The following is a 16,205-nucleotide window of genomic DNA, read 5'->3' as shown; positions in this document are numbered from 1 at the left end:
CAGAAGAATAAAACTGGCTCACTGTATTACATCATACACAAAAATAAATTCAAAATGGATGAAAGACCTAAATGGAAGACAGGAAACCATTAAAATACTAGAGAAGAACACAGGGAGCAACCTCTTTGACCTCGGCCACAGGGACTGATTACCAGACATGTCTCTAGAGGCAGGGGAAACAAAAGCAAAATGAACTATTGGGACTTCATCAAGATAAAAAGCTTCTGCACAGTGAAGGAAACAATCAATAGAACTAAAAGGGAACCTATGGAATGGAAGAAGATATTTGCAAATGACATATTGAATAAGGGCTAATATCCAGAATCAATAAGGAACTAGTCAAAATCAACACCCTGAAAATAAACAATCCAATTAAGAAAGGGGCAGAAGACGTGAACAGGTATTTCTCCAAAGAAGACATAAAAATGGCCAACAGACATGAAAATATGCTCAGCATCGCTCAGCATTCAGGAAATACAAATCAAAACCACAATGAGATACCACCTCACACCTATCAAAATGGCAAAAATTAACAACTCAAGAAACAACAGATGTTGGCAAGGATACAGGGATAAGGAAACCATCACACTCTCTTCTTGGGAACGTAAACTGGTGCAACCACTCTGGAAAACAGTATAGAGTTTCCTCAAAAAGTTAAAAATTCAACTACCCTATGACCTAGCAAATGCATTACTAGATAATTACCCAAAGCATACAAAAATGCTGATTCAAAGGGACACATGCATCCCAGTGTTTACAGCAGCACTATCAAACACAGCCAAATTATGGAAAGAGATCAAATGTCCATTGACTGATGGATGTATAAAGAAGATGTAGTATAGATAGATAGACAGACAGACAGATGTAGTGGAATATTACTCAGCCATCAGAAAAGAATGAGATCTTTCCATTTGCGACAATTTGGATGGAACAGAGTATTATGCTAAGTGAATTAAGTCAGCCAGAGAAAGACAAATACCATATGATTTCACTCATATGTGGAATTTAAGAAACAAAGCAAGAGAAACATAGTGGGGGGGAAGGAAAAATATTAAAATTAGATAAAAACAGAGGAGGAGGCAAACCGTAAAAGATCCTAACTATTAAGAACAAACTGAGGATTGCTAGAGGGGAGGCAGGTAGGGGGGTGCACTAAATGGGTGATGGGCTTTAAGGAGGGTACTTGTTGGGATGAGTACTGGGTGTTGTATGAAAGTGATGAGTCATTAAATTCTACTCCTAAAACCAATACTACACTATATGTTAACTAAACTGAATTAAAATTTAAAAAATTTAAAATACCAAAAATTATCTCACTATTTATTATTACTGATTCTACTTTTCAGTTAACCTTTCTGTTAGTCTGAGGTTTTCTTTTACAGTATGATGGATTTATAGGAAATATTATATTTAACCAAAAGAATTTAAGGTTGGTCACAAAAGCAATTTTAGAGGGAGGTCATGATTATCTTTTACTGAGCAGTTAGCAAACTTCTTGGCTATATCTGAAACAGGACATATTCATCCCTTTTCTCATTTCTTTTTCTTTGAATTGATTCACAGATTTAAAAATAAAAACTCTACTTATAACCAATAATCCTCCTTTTTTATCCAAGTAATCTCTATATGACACAGTAGTATGCCCATTTTGAATCTTTTCACTCTGTAAGATTGCATGGATACTGCTCTATCTTACAAACATTTAAATATGTTAATTTAAAAATCCTTAAAGTTTGACAGTTTATCTTCAAATGAAAAAAATGAAGAAAACATATTTATTTGACAAAAGCTACTCAACAAATCTTTTATAAGCAGATGTTATGCAGCAACATGATGAAATTTACAAAGTTATTGTCAGTATCCTAAAGAAATTTATAATCTTAGGAGTTCAGACATTCATTTTTTTCCTGATATGACTAAAAACTAAAGGCACTCCATAAGTCACCATGAAATGGGTCCCCTTAGCCTTCAAAGAGCATTTAAAATTTTAATACTCCTGTATTATTCTATTGCCTCATATTTGCTTTTAAGGTTATATTTAAGTTGATGAAAGTTACAGAAACGTTCATTTTTTTTTTTAAGATTTTATTTATTTACTTGACAGTCAGAGATCACAAGCAGGCAGAGAGGCAGGCGGAGAGAGAGGGGGAAGCAGGCTCCCTGCTGAGCAGAGAGCCCGATGCGGGGCTCAATCCCAGGACCCTGGGCCCATGACCTGAGCTGAAGGCAGAGGCTTTAGCCCACTGAGCCACCCAGGCGCCCCAACGTTCATTATTCTTAAGAGCAAATGAAACTCTGCATTGCAGTCGGCCTGCTCATCCATAATTCAGAATCCCAGCCTAAAACATTATGCTCAAACAAGCACAAATATTGGCAAAGGTGAAATATTGAACTGCTACAGTAGCAGCTAAATCACGAAGCAATCTGTGTGTGCTTCAATTCCCTAGCAGTAGAAATAAAAATTAAAAGCAGAAAAACAGTCAACAATTATGGTTGCAAACCAAATAAGCAAGAGAGCAAAGAGCCAAGTTGCCGCTATCCAAAGCTACATGATTTTTATTAGTTATACACAGATCTGATATGACAAGAAATGCAAGGGGGGAGGCATTAGTTGCTTGGATTATCACTCTAAGCAAAGGAAAGGAGATTCTAGAAGAATGTTCTTATGGATTTGAACAGCAACTCTGATTCTATTTAAGGTAATAGATTTTTCCTCAAATACATCCCCTCATTTGTCACAATTATCTGGGCAATAATGCCAGCCCTCCATTTATTAGCACCACGGTCACTGGTTTGGAGTTTCTAGCAGGCAAGAAGAATCACTAAATACTTTTGACAGAAAACAGGTCTCTTCTGTCCAGGGAGGTTGACTCTTGTTTGGACTCCAGGCATCAGTTGGATACACAATGAGGAGTGAGATGCATGGGAGACAAAGACCTAGCCAGCTGAATCAGCACAAGGAACCCAGCAGATCCATATGCCGACAGATAAAGCCGCCAGATCTCTTTCACTTCTACGATGTGTTTCCACCTGTGCAGGCTAGACCCGTTGCATCTTAGGGCAGTGCAGACCTTATACTCTGTTGCCATTAATAACATATATATATATATATATATATATATATATATATACAAAAAAATAACTGAGGCTAAAAACTAATAAATATCTAGTGCTCATTAATTTTGTCTTCTACTGAATGATTAAAGTTTATTGTTCTAGTTAGATAGTCTTTGACATGTTATAATTCATTCTTTTACTAGAAAGGGGAAAGTAATACAGTGAGTATAGTCACTTTATTATATAATAAAATTACTAGTTTTAGTTGGCATGTAATATATAAAACCATTAACGTTTGTTCTCAAGTCTGCATGGCTAGAAAAAATTGCAACAAATTATCAAGCTTCTGCCTCCTAATCCACTTTTCTTCCATGACCATTTGAACACCTCACCAGATGACACTCTTTATGATTTTTAAAGGACCTTTTATCATCATCTCACTGATCTTGAAACAATCCAGAGTGAGAACAGAACACATTTTTAAAATAGGGTCCCCAAATGCCCAGATGTTACATAGGACATCCACTGTCACAGTCCAGATTTGGGAGGGGAGTGGGGCTCAGTGTTTTCCCCCACTCCACATACCTTTCAAGAAAAACCACTTATCTATACATTACAGAAAATAATAAAACACTAAGGCATCAGTCTTCTTCCCGCTCCTCTTATGCCAACCACTACCTAAGTAAAAAAAATTTCATTCAAATCAAAATAAGAATAAAGAGTAAGCTATTCATAGAATCATAATCTGATTCTGAAATTTTTTCAAATTTAGTCTCTACACTATTGTTTTATTGTGTGTGTATGTGTGTGTATATATATATGTCATCCAGAGAATTTTCACATTTAAAGGACTCAAAGGAAAATCTGCTTTATTACCTAATTATCTTCCCCACAGTTTTGTATGGAACTTGCTAGGCTCCTTCCTATCATTTCATAAATGAGGTCACTGAGGCACAAAATGGTTCAGGAATTTGTGCCCAGGAAGCAGCAAAGACAGACACAGACAGAAAAATGGAACTCTACGTTCTGAATTCAATCTCCCCAAATAAAGATGTACAACTTCAGTTGGAGATCCTTGGCATTGTGTAGACCCAATCAGAGGGTTGTTTTTGTTTGTTTGTTTGTTTTTTAGCCTACTGAGGAGGTCTGTGCCCACGTATTCAGCAAGGATCTGATCTTTCATCCCACTAGGCTCTTTCTGGCATGACAATGAGGTCTTCCAGCAATAAATGTGAAACAAGCATCACTGGAACTAAAGCATCAAAAATCAGCCCAAGACAATCAACCAAAATGAGCAGGAGCCTTGTGATTACAGAAGTTTCAGTGAAATTCGTGGTCCCTGGCCAGACATGAAGAAACTCCCTGGCTTTCTCTAGTTGAGAGCACGCCCTGGGCTGTGAATATCCACAGTCTTCATCTGTATTTGAAAGTCAAGAGTCCTTCACTGGAAATGACTGCTATGCACATCAAATACATTGTAAAGCTGAGAAAGTGGGACTATTAGAGATTATTATGATGGCTGTGGTGCGAAACCACAGTGATCACTTGCTGGAAAGACTCGAAAAACAACAAGCCAAGTGTAGCATTACCTTTAAGCTCTCTTGACAAAGACTAGAAGAGAACCCTGTTAAATCTGGCTATTTTTGTCTCTAAAAATATACTTCTGAAGCTGGGGAGAGGCAGCATTAGGATGGTGACAAGGAAGCGATATTTTCATATGCTGACAGATGATTATTTCCATGGTTTAAGGAATATACATGTTTAAATGCATGTCTGATTCACAATGACTTTATTAATTGCATAACTTATTCATTACAGAATTAATCCATAAGCTGCCAGAACATTTCAGGGCTAATTCTCTTCTAGAACATCATTTGCTGTTAGAGAAAAAACAGTGGTGGGGAATGTGGTTCCCGTCCCCATGCTGCCCCTCACTGTTAGTCTTGTCATGTCATAAACCCTCTGGGCCTCATTGCCTCATTTTCCTTAAAGACTTTCTAGATCTCGTAGAGCTTTCTAGTTGGGATAAGTAAACTACTGGTTGACTTATTTGACCAGAGTGTACAATCTCTGTCACCATCATCATAACCTTGTGCATGGTCACAGTGGGGAATCATCCTTGGTGACTGAAGGGCAGTTTGACCATCACTGAATTCCCAAGAGGCCACTGACTAACCATCAAGGTCACACTAATGCAGACGCCAAGCTAAACAGAGAGCTCGATCTTTGTCTTTTTGCAACATGAAAAAGACAGCACCTGGAAAGAGCAGGGACTAGTCTGAAAACGCTAGGAAAAGAGACATCACCTTTTGATTCCTTGCAGTCTCCTAAAATGGAAATAAAGTGCAAGCAAATTGAAAAGACCCTGAGTGAAGCTGGTATTTGAACTTTAACGTGTACTTAAAAATACAAAACCGGTCTCGACCGCTCTGCCCCTTACCTTGCAGTCTCTGCATCACGTTGGCAATGTCCCGAGGAGACCGTGAGGCCGTCCTAGAAGCCGCCATGGTGCTTCCTGCAGCAGGACACCCTGACCAGGGACTCTTCCCCCAGGGCGCAGGCGCAGCACACCACTCAGGGAAACATGCCCGGCCTCCCTGGGTCTATAGGGTCGCACGTGAATCCCACTGCAGCAAGCGAGGGGTCAGCGCTTCCAAAGACTGGACCCCTTTTTCTTTTCCTTCTTTTATTTTAAGACTGTTCTGTTAAGTGAACTCAGGTGCCTGGAAAACAAACATAAAAGGTACGATATTTTTTTAAAAATCTACATAGATCCCCCTAATGTTAAAAAGAAAACTATTTCTCTTCAGTTTTAATAGATGATTCATTACCAAGTGAAACATGTATAAAGTACTTGGCAAATGCTAGGAGTCTTTAGATCTGACAAAGTACAGGAGACATATATAAAAAGATGGTTGCTGAGAAAGATATGTTTCCTTATTACATGTTTTCCTTTTTTTTTTTTTTAAGATTTTATTTATTTATTTATTTGAGGAGAGACAGTGGGCAGGAGTAGGGGGAAGGGCAGAGGAGGAGGGAGAAGCAGACTCCTTGCTGAGCTGGCAGCATGACCTTGGGCTGGATCCCAGGACTCTGAGATCATGACCTGACCTGACCTGAGCCAAAGGCAGAAGCTTAACTGAGCCACGCAGATGCCCCTTCCATGTTTTCTTTTTAAACTATAATTTCTCCATCGATCTATGAAAGTGAATGTATTATGAAGTCAAAACAGGGAGTCCTATTTCTCAATATTCCCAAGTTCTCTCATCGATGCTATTTCAGCCTGCTTTGTACATTTATTTTGCTGTTTCATTTGTACACTTTCCAGGAATGAGATTAAATCTTAGCTTCTAGATGAGCACTGAGTAAGGCACAGAATTGCTGAATCACTATATTGCACTCCTGAAACCAATGTAACACTGAATGTTAACTACCCTAGAATTAAAATTTAAAAATAAAAATAAAAATAACAAGATAATCTTAACTTCTAATAACAATTTGATGAATTAAAACAGTAAAAATGTAAAAGTATATCATTCTAACAACATCAGTATCAAATATTCTGTTTTTAGTGGTCAAAATGGATTTGATTTAGCTACTTTTCTTCCTATACAGAAAGACTCTAAAGTAGGTTGAAGGCTAAGGTTTTGGGGGGTGGGGGTGGCCTGGACAGAGAAGCCATATCCCTTCTACCCCCTTCCTGAATTCTCTATTTTGATCAAGTTTAAGTCATCATTCTGGATTGAACAAGGTAAAATAGAGACAGGAGAGTAGTTGATGAAAACTTCATACTGAGAGACATTTACTTTTTTTCTTTTTACATTTTTTAAAAATTAACATATAATGTATTATTTGCCCCAGGGGTACAGGTCTGTGAATCACCAGGCTTACACACTTCACAGCACTCACCATAGTACATACCCTCCCCAATGTCCATAACCCAACCACCCTCTCCATACCTCCCCTCCCCCCGGCAACCCTCAGTTTGTTTTGTGAGATTGAGAGTCTCTTATGCTTTGAGAAACATTTACTCTTAATAAGGATTTCCTAACCCTAGTGTTAGTTGAAGAGAAGGTTTTGCTATGGAGAGGATAAATAATGAAGAAAGGAGAGGAGGGTGAATAGGGACCAGGGAAAGAAGCTTAACCAAGGGGCCACACTAAGGTGGCCCATGTGAGATGACACTTTATTACAACTCACACTGCATCTCTGCCTTAGGAGGATGAAGGTAAAGAAAAAGGATGGGGCTGAGGCAGGGAGGATGGTAAAGGCAAACCTGTAAAGAAAATACATACATGTGGGATGGTCCACCTGCCAGAAAGGAAAAAAAAGAGACCAAAAGGAGTCTAGGAGTGTTACCAAAAATGATATTGTAACCTGACCATATGGTCATACAAGCAATATCATTTATGAGAGATTGGTTACGTAACAAAATATAATTACAAACTATAATTGATTTTTAAATGGCATGATTAAAACTGGTATACATTGGCATCTGGTTCGAATGCATGAAGGCAAAGCTGATACTACCTGTTTTAGAATACTATATCCAAAAGGAAGCAAAACATTGCATATGGCGGCTTCCTTGTGTGCAAAACCATCAGAGAGGTATATGGAGCAAGAAAGGATATACTGGTCTCTGAGCAAGTTAGGGTGAAGTGGTGTAGTGAACAGCCCTAATGGGCGAGAAGACCCAGACCAACTTCTCTAGGTTCCTTGAAAAGATATTTGGTAGAAGGAGGACCCAATACCTGTGAGCTTCTGGGCTAGAGAGGTGACACACAGTGGGTAGCTTTCTAAGGCATTCTCAGAGGATAAATAATTACTTATGGCTAGCCTATCACGTATCAAGGCCTTTAGCCCTGCTGGAATTATGTGTCCATTAGCAGCCTTCATCCTCTGGGGGAAAATATTCCACTTGCCCACATGCAAAATCCACCATAATTTGGAGACTAGTAAAGAGCGGGAAGTGCCTAAAATCTTACAAATGGCTCCTTTAAACTAATAGAAAGTTAAGTTCTCCAAATGCAAGAATACAACTTTCTGAACTCTAGCTAGCTAGCTAACTACAAATATATACTAAATAGTGATGAAGGAAGAAATTCATCTTAACTCAGCTATCCCAAGCCAGCCCCTGCCCAGCACTGGAGTTCATGAAAGATGTGGCTCCTACTATCAATCAAGAATTATGGAATTAAAAAGGATTTCTCTAAGTCACTGCATTACAGATCACCATGTTTCTTCCTTCTTCTAGTTCACAATCATACTACACAATAGATTAATTTTTAACTCTTTCTCCTCCTCTTTTGTCTGTATATATGAGATACATATATCAAGTATTTGAAACATATTTGATATATATACATCATATATATACCTATCTTTTGAACTCAGAATTTCTTTGCTTATGTCGAAGTGCAGATTATGTATCCAGTCTTACTTCTACAGTATAACAAATGTGTTCTGAATGTCAGAGCTCAAAGCTGGTGGTCCCAAGATGAATATGACATGGATTCTATTTTTTGAGGAGCTTCGAACATAGTGGAAGATACAATATAGAAGAAAATAATAGAACAATGTCATGAGCAAGTGCCAATGTAGAGGTGAAAAATGCAAAGGATGGGATTTAAACCAATAAGAAGGTTCCGCAAAAGTGTCTTAGCAGGGTCTTCGGAAACAAGTTGGAGCTAGTCTGGAGAAAAATCTGAAAGCACAGGCCAGTCAGAGTGAATAGCTCAAGCCAAGTCATGGACACAAGAAATGGCCTGATTCTATGTGGGAGTACCAATAGGGAGATCATGAAGGACTCTACCAGGTGACATTCTGGAGCTGAGGCTGAAGAAGGAGGTAGCACCGATGGTTGAGGGCCTTGTGTGCTATGCTCAGAAGCTTGGTCCTGATTCTCTGGAAGGCAACAGCAAACCACTGAGGGATTTTAAGCTGAAAGTGCCCAAGTATAATTTAGATTATTCTAGATACAGTTTTTAAGGGTGTGTTTGAAGAAGACAAGACTGAAAGATTCAGAAAGTTCAGTTAGGAAAGTATCTGAGGAGTCAGGATAGGAGATGATGACAGACTGAAACAAGACAGTGAGTGAGTAGAGGATAAAATCTTAAAATCGTTAGGAGGCAAAATGTGCAGGACTTGGCTGACTGATCAGGGAGGGGAGCTAGGAAACGGTTGGTAGCGTTCTCCAAGTGTCTGAAATGACTCTTGGGATTCTGACTTGAGGGTCTGTGGGCCATGGTGCCATCAACTGAGCTTAGCAGCCTGGAGGGTTATGTGGGTTTTACTTCCAACACTCTTCACCTTATACATTCCTATCCTTGCTAAACAACTCTCCCCCACCCCTGTGTGGGGCACTGTCAGCTGAGCAGACCCAAAGGATCCCTAAACACCTGACCCAGGACCCACACTCAGCTTGAACCTGTCCCTAAACACTCCAGTATAGACTCAGCACTAGCAATCTATACGATTATAAATATGGTTTGTCTTTTACTCATCACTGTGGTTAGCCTCAGCTCTCAGTAGACAGCGAGCATTCTGCAGGCATAGAGTCTATAACTTGCTTTGTTTTAACATCCCAACTGTCGATAGCAAATACATCCCTAAAAACATGTTAAGCCCTTGATCTATACGTTCTTAGAGTCAACTTCATAATACTTTCCCTCGATGAGAGAACCCCCAGAAAACGTCTTCCTCCTCACTGCAAAAGAAGTTAATGCAATATCCTTCCTTTTTCAGACATAAGATAAAATCTTTGCTTTCATCATTCATGTATACACACATTTCCTCCATTGTGAAATTACGGTATCTTGTTTTTTGACTGATACTTTCACTTACAGGGACATATGATATAAAAATTTCAAATTAATAAAACAAATATAAAAGGAGACTGGGGATTAGAAGGTTTGAGTTCTAGGTTTAGCTCTGTTCCAGTCGGCTGGGTGAGTTTGAGCTGGTTGTGTGTGTGGAGATCCTCAACAATGGCCTATCACAGGGGGTGTGGTACCTATGGGACATGCACGTACTGTGGACTAAGAAAGATCTGGAACAGAGTCTAAATTTTGTCCATATGACCTTAAGAAAAGTTAACTTTCCTGAACACTTGTTTCTTAATCTGTAAAGTGAAGTTATTTTATTGCCAATTCAGTTTGATTTTATCCTGCATAAGTTATATATTTTTTAATTTTGTAAAGATTTATTTATTTTTAAGAATGAGAGAGAGAGTGCACATACTCCAGCACAAGTGGGGTGAGGGGGGTGAAGGGGGGTCAGAGGGAGAAGCAGACTCCCTGCTAAGCAGGGAGCTCGTTGATACAGGACTCGGTCCCAAGATGTTGGGATCGTGACCTGAGCCAAAGGCAGCTGCTTAACCAACCGAACCACCCAGGCACCCTGTATAGTTAGATTTAAAAAGATCAATATGTAATATTCTTAGCAGATCACTCGGCATGTGACAGAGTTCCAGCAAAAATATGGTTTCCACTTTCCTTCTCCTGGCCTCAGCTTCTCCAATATGCAATACGTGAAGTGGGTCCAACATGGAGAGACGCTCTCCAGTGTGCTTGTCAGTTGCAAAGCCAATGGCAGCATAGGTGACAGCTGAAATAATGACTCGTACAAGGTCATAAGAGCTTGAAATTCACTCCTGGAAGTGACAGATTACCTAGCAGTGTTCTGGTTGTGGGCAGGACCTACAGAGCCAGAACACCAGAGGAAGGTCCAGCACCATCAACAAGCTCACCATTCTCAGGGAAATTTAAAAGGTGTTTCATAGGTGCAGGAGATTGTGGGCAGTGGTGCGGTGGGGACGGCTCCTGTACTGGGACAGAAAGGGAAGATCAGGTAGACACTGATAGATTATGACCAATGAACAGTCCCCAGCACGAGCTCCAAATCCTTCCAGGAGAAGGAACTAGGAACCCACCGCAGCTAAGTTCATCCACCACAGCTAGCAGAGAATTAAGAGCCCAATGCTTATTTCGCACATCAAAAATGTATGGAGAAACTATTCATAAAGGACAATGGTACTGAGGAAATAGCAATGAACAAGACAGATAAGCCCTTCTTCCAGCTCACCTATTAGAGGGGGAGATGTTACCAATAATACTACAACAAAGTAGGGTGAGTTCTGTCCATGGAACTGTGTGAGCAAATTGAATGCCCAATCGATGACCACTGCTGCTGCACTGATTGTGCAGAAAGCAGGAGGAATGGATGCTGTCTGCTCTGGGTGGTGGTGGTGGGGGGGGGTTTCTCCTATCTGAACCATACACTCTTCTAGCAGCACCTGTGGAAAGCACTGGAGCAAATCATCAAATCTCAAATCATCAAATTTGTTGACCTCAAATCAGCAAATCATCAAAACTCAACCCCAGTCTCCAGTCTCTAAGCAAAATGGACAACAGGCTGCCAAAAGAGTTTCTTGTTTGTGCTCCTAAAAAGAAATGCATGAAGAAAACACTGGGAAGAACACTGTGAGGCCCCAAGAACACATGGTAAAGTAATGCAACTACAATGTTAGGTATTGGGAAACTACAGCAGAAAATTGCAAATCCTGTGACCACCAGAGATGATGTGGTTCATTTCTACCTGAAAACAATGGGCTGAGAGCATAAAACACAAACCGAATCAGAGCAGAACAAAATATAAATATTACTAAAATAGATGTGTAAATATGTATAAGGATAAGACCCCTATTAAAAATCGTTATTAAACAAAAATTAAAAAGCCAACAAATACACCTCCACCCCCTTACATCTAAGTTCTTTGCTGGAGTGAGTCACATGAAGTGTCTAATTTTAAATTTAATTATTGTTTTCCTGCATTCATCCTTTAGCAATGGTACTAATTAATAAACACTAAGATGGCTAAGCAGTAGGGAAGGAGATGGACATCTGGAGTTATATAAATACACGACTAAAGTATGTGTATGGGTTATCAGTGAACAGTACTGTGAATTATTCATTATTATGAGCTGTGCAGGGTAACAAGTAAGAATCAGCCCTTTTTCTGGGAGAACAAAAATGTAAACAAGTAAGCAAAAGACAAAGTACAGAGCTGATCAACATGATGGATACGATGTGTCATGGTTCAACACTTTTTGGTAAGCTTGGAGGATAAATCAGACCCCAAGGGATCAGCTACCTTCCTCCCCTACTTCGCTAGAGTATATATATCCGCCTGCCAAACACTAGCTCTGGCTGGATTAGATCACAAGGAAGGGCACCTACAACACATCTAAGAGGAGGAGAAATGCAGATTCCCTCCCAGGAGCCCTTGGGAACCACGTGACAGTCACAGGCCACGGGTGTGGCTGCAGCATCTAGAACTGAGAAAACGTTACCAACCTTGCCTAGCCGAGGGCTTCCTACATCCTGTTCAGTTACACCTCCTTTCATTTCCAAGAAGCTGTGTGTGCTGCAGACTTCTCAGAGAGCCTGTCCTGCACATTGAACTACAAGCCATTCTTGAAAGAGTCTGAACGATAAACTGCCTTTTCCCACCTCTTGCTCCCCTGCAAGAGGAAGGAATCAAGTGACAAGAATTTTTATATGGGGACAGTGAGAACAGGAACAAGCCAGTTTCTGAAAAAATCATTAGTTAAGAGAGATAAAAATGAGTCTATGATGATAATAGCGAATATTATCAAAAGCTAGCAATATGTCTATCTGAGTCAGTCTGAAGCCATGCCTTTATCTTCAGCATGAAACGTATTAAGTTAGCATTGATCTGGTACATTTTGTTCTAAATTTGCCACAAAGTAAGGAACAGGCTCAAAAACACAAGAAACAAATAGCTATGTGTATTTATTACCCTGTTCAGGCAATATTAGTAACTTTTTACCCATACTATTTCTTTTTCATCAAGCATCTGAAAGAAAAATCTTCATGACTAAGAATTAGATCAGCATTTTGTACAGCTGTGGGTCATATTAATGATTGTTGTTTAACTGAAAATTACTACACTGTCTCTTGCACAAGTCTGGCTTTGGTAAACAAGCGCTTCCTTCAGGAAAAGCTCTCAGATGAAGACAAAAATATAGACACTCAAGAAGAGAAAAATAATTCGCTTAGAACTTTCTTGGTACGTTCACGGAAGACTGTCGGATACAGGTTTTCCACCCCAAACTGAAAAGCTCAGAGATGAACATTCCAGGATGCTAATCCTGGTTTCACGGCTGATGTTTCTCCGCAGGCTGGGCCTGAACTTGCAGCCTCCAAGCTCTTGTCACCCCGGGACAGCACACCCAACCCGGTTTCCAGAAGGGCTTTCTTTGCTTAGCGGCTGAGAACTGCTTTATTCCTCACTGTTTTTCTGCCCTTTGCCATGCACCTGCCGCCCTATGAACCACCATTTCACAGAACTCCTTAGGCAGCCCTGCAAAATCTCCGTCTGAAACCTGTCTTTTCGGAGAGGAGATCAAAGTTCTCTTGCCCTCTAGCGAAGGCTCCTCCTGGAAGCAATTGCACGGCGACACCCCAGCAGTCTGGAGCCCCGGCCTCCGCGCCGTCGTCATGCCCTGGGCCGTGCTACCCGCTTCCCCTCCCCCCAGCCCTTCCTAAAATAGTCGAGGGTGGAGGAAGGGAGGCTCCTAGAATTTGCCCAACGCCCTGCATCTCCCATCTGATAGTAGCAACAGGACCGACCATCACAAGAGGGTGGCTGCCTTTTGCTTCTGCATCACGGGAGCCCAGAAGAAGTGCCACAAGCGGAAATGACAATCCGAGAGGGGGATATTAATAGGGATATCTACGTACGAGATGCGGGGAGGACGCTCTCCACCTCCTTATCTCCTCATCCCTGAGTATCAGACACGTACACACACCACCACCACCACCATCACCGCCCTCTCCCTCCCATTAAGCACGCACAACCCCAACGTGCAAGTACAAACTTGCTTGCAATTTGCAATTTGTTCGGCTTGCGCCCACACTCATATTCTCGCTCTCGCTCTCTCCCTCCTTCCTTCCATCTCTCTCTCTGTCTCTCTTCCTTCTTTCCTTTTACCTTCACTCTCCCGGGCTCGTCCAGGTTCCCGGCAGCGAAGCGAGCGCACGGCCGGCGGCGGGCTCCGGGAGCTCTGGCTCGGATGCAGGGCTGCGGGGAGCCGGGCCGCCCTGGTTACGGAGTACGACGCGCCGGCCGGCTCCCTGCCCGCGGCAGAGCCGCAGCCGCGCTCCCCCGGGCCGCTCGCACGCTCGCTCACTCCTGCGCCCAGCTGCTCGGCGACTCTGCCCTCCCTCTGCAATCGAGTCCTCCCCTCGTATGCACCCTGAGGTTTTAGGCCTCCCCCCTCCACGCTCTCCCGCCTCCTGCACTGAAGCTCCTTGCGGAGGTCGGCCAGGCGGGCTCAGCGACCCCCCCGCCCCGCCGGCAGCCTGCGGGTCCTACCCCCTGCGCCGCCACACCCCTCCCCGGCCCCGCGCCCCGCGCCGGGAGCCCCGCGCCGGGTTCCAGGATGAGCGGGTCCCTAGAAGAGCCGGGGGCGGGGGCCTGGAGGCTCTCTCGGAGGCTTTCCCTACCTCCTGGAGATGCACGGCCTCCGGCGCTTCTCCACAGCTGCAAACCTGAGCCCTGACCCACCCTCTGGCGGAACCTTTCTACGGGGTCCACCTCCGGGGGGAGAGGAGGAGAAGGAACGGCCGAGAACGCCGGGGCAGAGATGCGCTGCACGAGCCGCCAACTTTCGCCCGGGGTTCCCACTGCCCGCTTGACCTTTCTAAGCAGAACCTATCTTGAAAGGCTGGGGAGGTTCCCTGATGGTCCCAGGAAGGAAGTGATGCAGTTCAGCGAGGACATTGAGCACACTCCTTTCAAATCAACTTCCAAAAAGATCCTAGCAGCTGACCTTTTGGCTGTCAGATCAGTTGCAAACAATTTTGGGGAAAGTGGTGAGACTATAGGCTTTGTTGTTGTTTATAAAGCTCAGATTTCCTGAGAAGTCACTTGACATCTTAGTTCTATTTATTCCTGATTATTCATGAAGATGATGCTTCAGAACCACCTTCGGTTTCTTAAGACGCCCTGTACGCATGCAACACATTGGGAGCCGTTTGTCTTTTTCACTAGTCCTTCCGTTGTGCAGAGGAGATCCTGGTGTTGCCTAGTAGCGTTCAGCAGAATCTATTTTGTTGTGGTTTTATGGTCTCCAAGCAAAGTCAAACACAGTCTCCCTTCCCCAACAAAGCAGCGCAAGTCGAACAGGATTATGGCAACCAAAATAATGAAAACTGTGTTGCAAGAATCAAATTTTTAATCTGACGAAACAGTTTTCCATTCTCTAAATTTGCTAGATGGAGGGGCTGTCTTTGCTTTCTGCCTTTCCCTCACTTGCTGCCAACACTCCATGATTTAGCTGTGCATTTTCTTCAAACTCCTTTTTCTTCCAGATCTCATCAAAACAACAATATCTGAAAGGAATCCCGCAAACCTATCTGATGTGCTCTTTTTCTTTGTATTTTCATTTTTTGTAGACCAAAGAATGAATCTCTAATGGCTGAATTTGTTACACCAGGAAGTTAAGCCTGGAGAGGGTGCTGTTTGAGGGACTCACTCTCAATGTATACCCTCCATCTGCCTCAGGGTGACACTTAATGGATACCCAGAGCTTCTTGTGGAGAAAACTGAGAAGATCCCAGTCATTCCAGATAGCACCCTCTTCCTGTGTGGTCATGAGACTGGGTTCCAGACTTCCAGGCCTGCCACTCAAGAGGAAAGGATCAGACTCCATTCCCCCTCTCAGTCTCCACCTTTATAAAGCCAATTCACCCCGAAGGCTTTTGAAGACAGAATAAGGTAGTTTACAAACTCAATGCTCGGTGTATCAAGCAGTTGCTTTCTTAGTGGCCATACTTAAAATTCTAGGACTGAAACATGGTCCCCAACAAGTGAAACTCCCTTACGAGACACTGTCCCCCTAGGCTCAGGAGGAGCCTGGAGGCTGGGCTGTCAGGCTAGTCCTGGTTGTCTGAAGAGCTGACCTTCCACTCTCAGCTCATCTCCGTCCCCTGCACAAGGCCAAAGCGTGTTACAGACGTTGGGAAAAGGCTTGTCTTTCTCATATCCCCCATCTCAGGGGAGGTTTGTTGTAGCCTCTATTATTCAACAACTGTTGTTTGAACACCCACTCTATGCCTGATGTA

The 16,205-nt window shown here is 42.3% G+C and overlaps 1 protein-coding gene across 14 annotated transcripts in view; it reads right to left on the bottom strand.

Moving 5' to 3' along the window:
* SYNE1 (spectrin repeat containing nuclear envelope protein 1) overlaps positions 1 to 14,653 on the bottom strand; it is a 479,099-nt gene extending 464,446 nt beyond the window's left edge. For all 14 annotated transcript variants that reach the window (XM_044243752.1, XM_044243801.1, XM_044243842.1 and 11 more), the window contains exons 1-2: positions 14,586 to 14,653; positions 5,498 to 5,780 (exon numbers count right to left, since the gene is read on the bottom strand). In XM_044243752.1, the coding sequence (XP_044099687.1) occupies positions 5,498 to 5,564 (67 nt within the window). In that variant the 5' untranslated portion in view covers positions 5,565 to 5,780; positions 14,586 to 14,653. The remainder of the gene's footprint in view (positions 1 to 5,497; positions 5,781 to 14,585) is intronic.
* Between the last annotated feature and the right edge of the window lie 1,552 nt (positions 14,654 to 16,205).

Source organism: Neovison vison, chromosome 1, assembly GCF_020171115.1.
Source record: "Neovison vison isolate M4711 chromosome 1, ASM_NN_V1, whole genome shotgun sequence".
Lineage (NCBI taxonomy): Eukaryota > Metazoa > Chordata > Mammalia > Carnivora > Mustelidae > Neogale > Neogale vison.
This window is presented reverse-complemented; position numbering and strand designations above follow the sequence as displayed.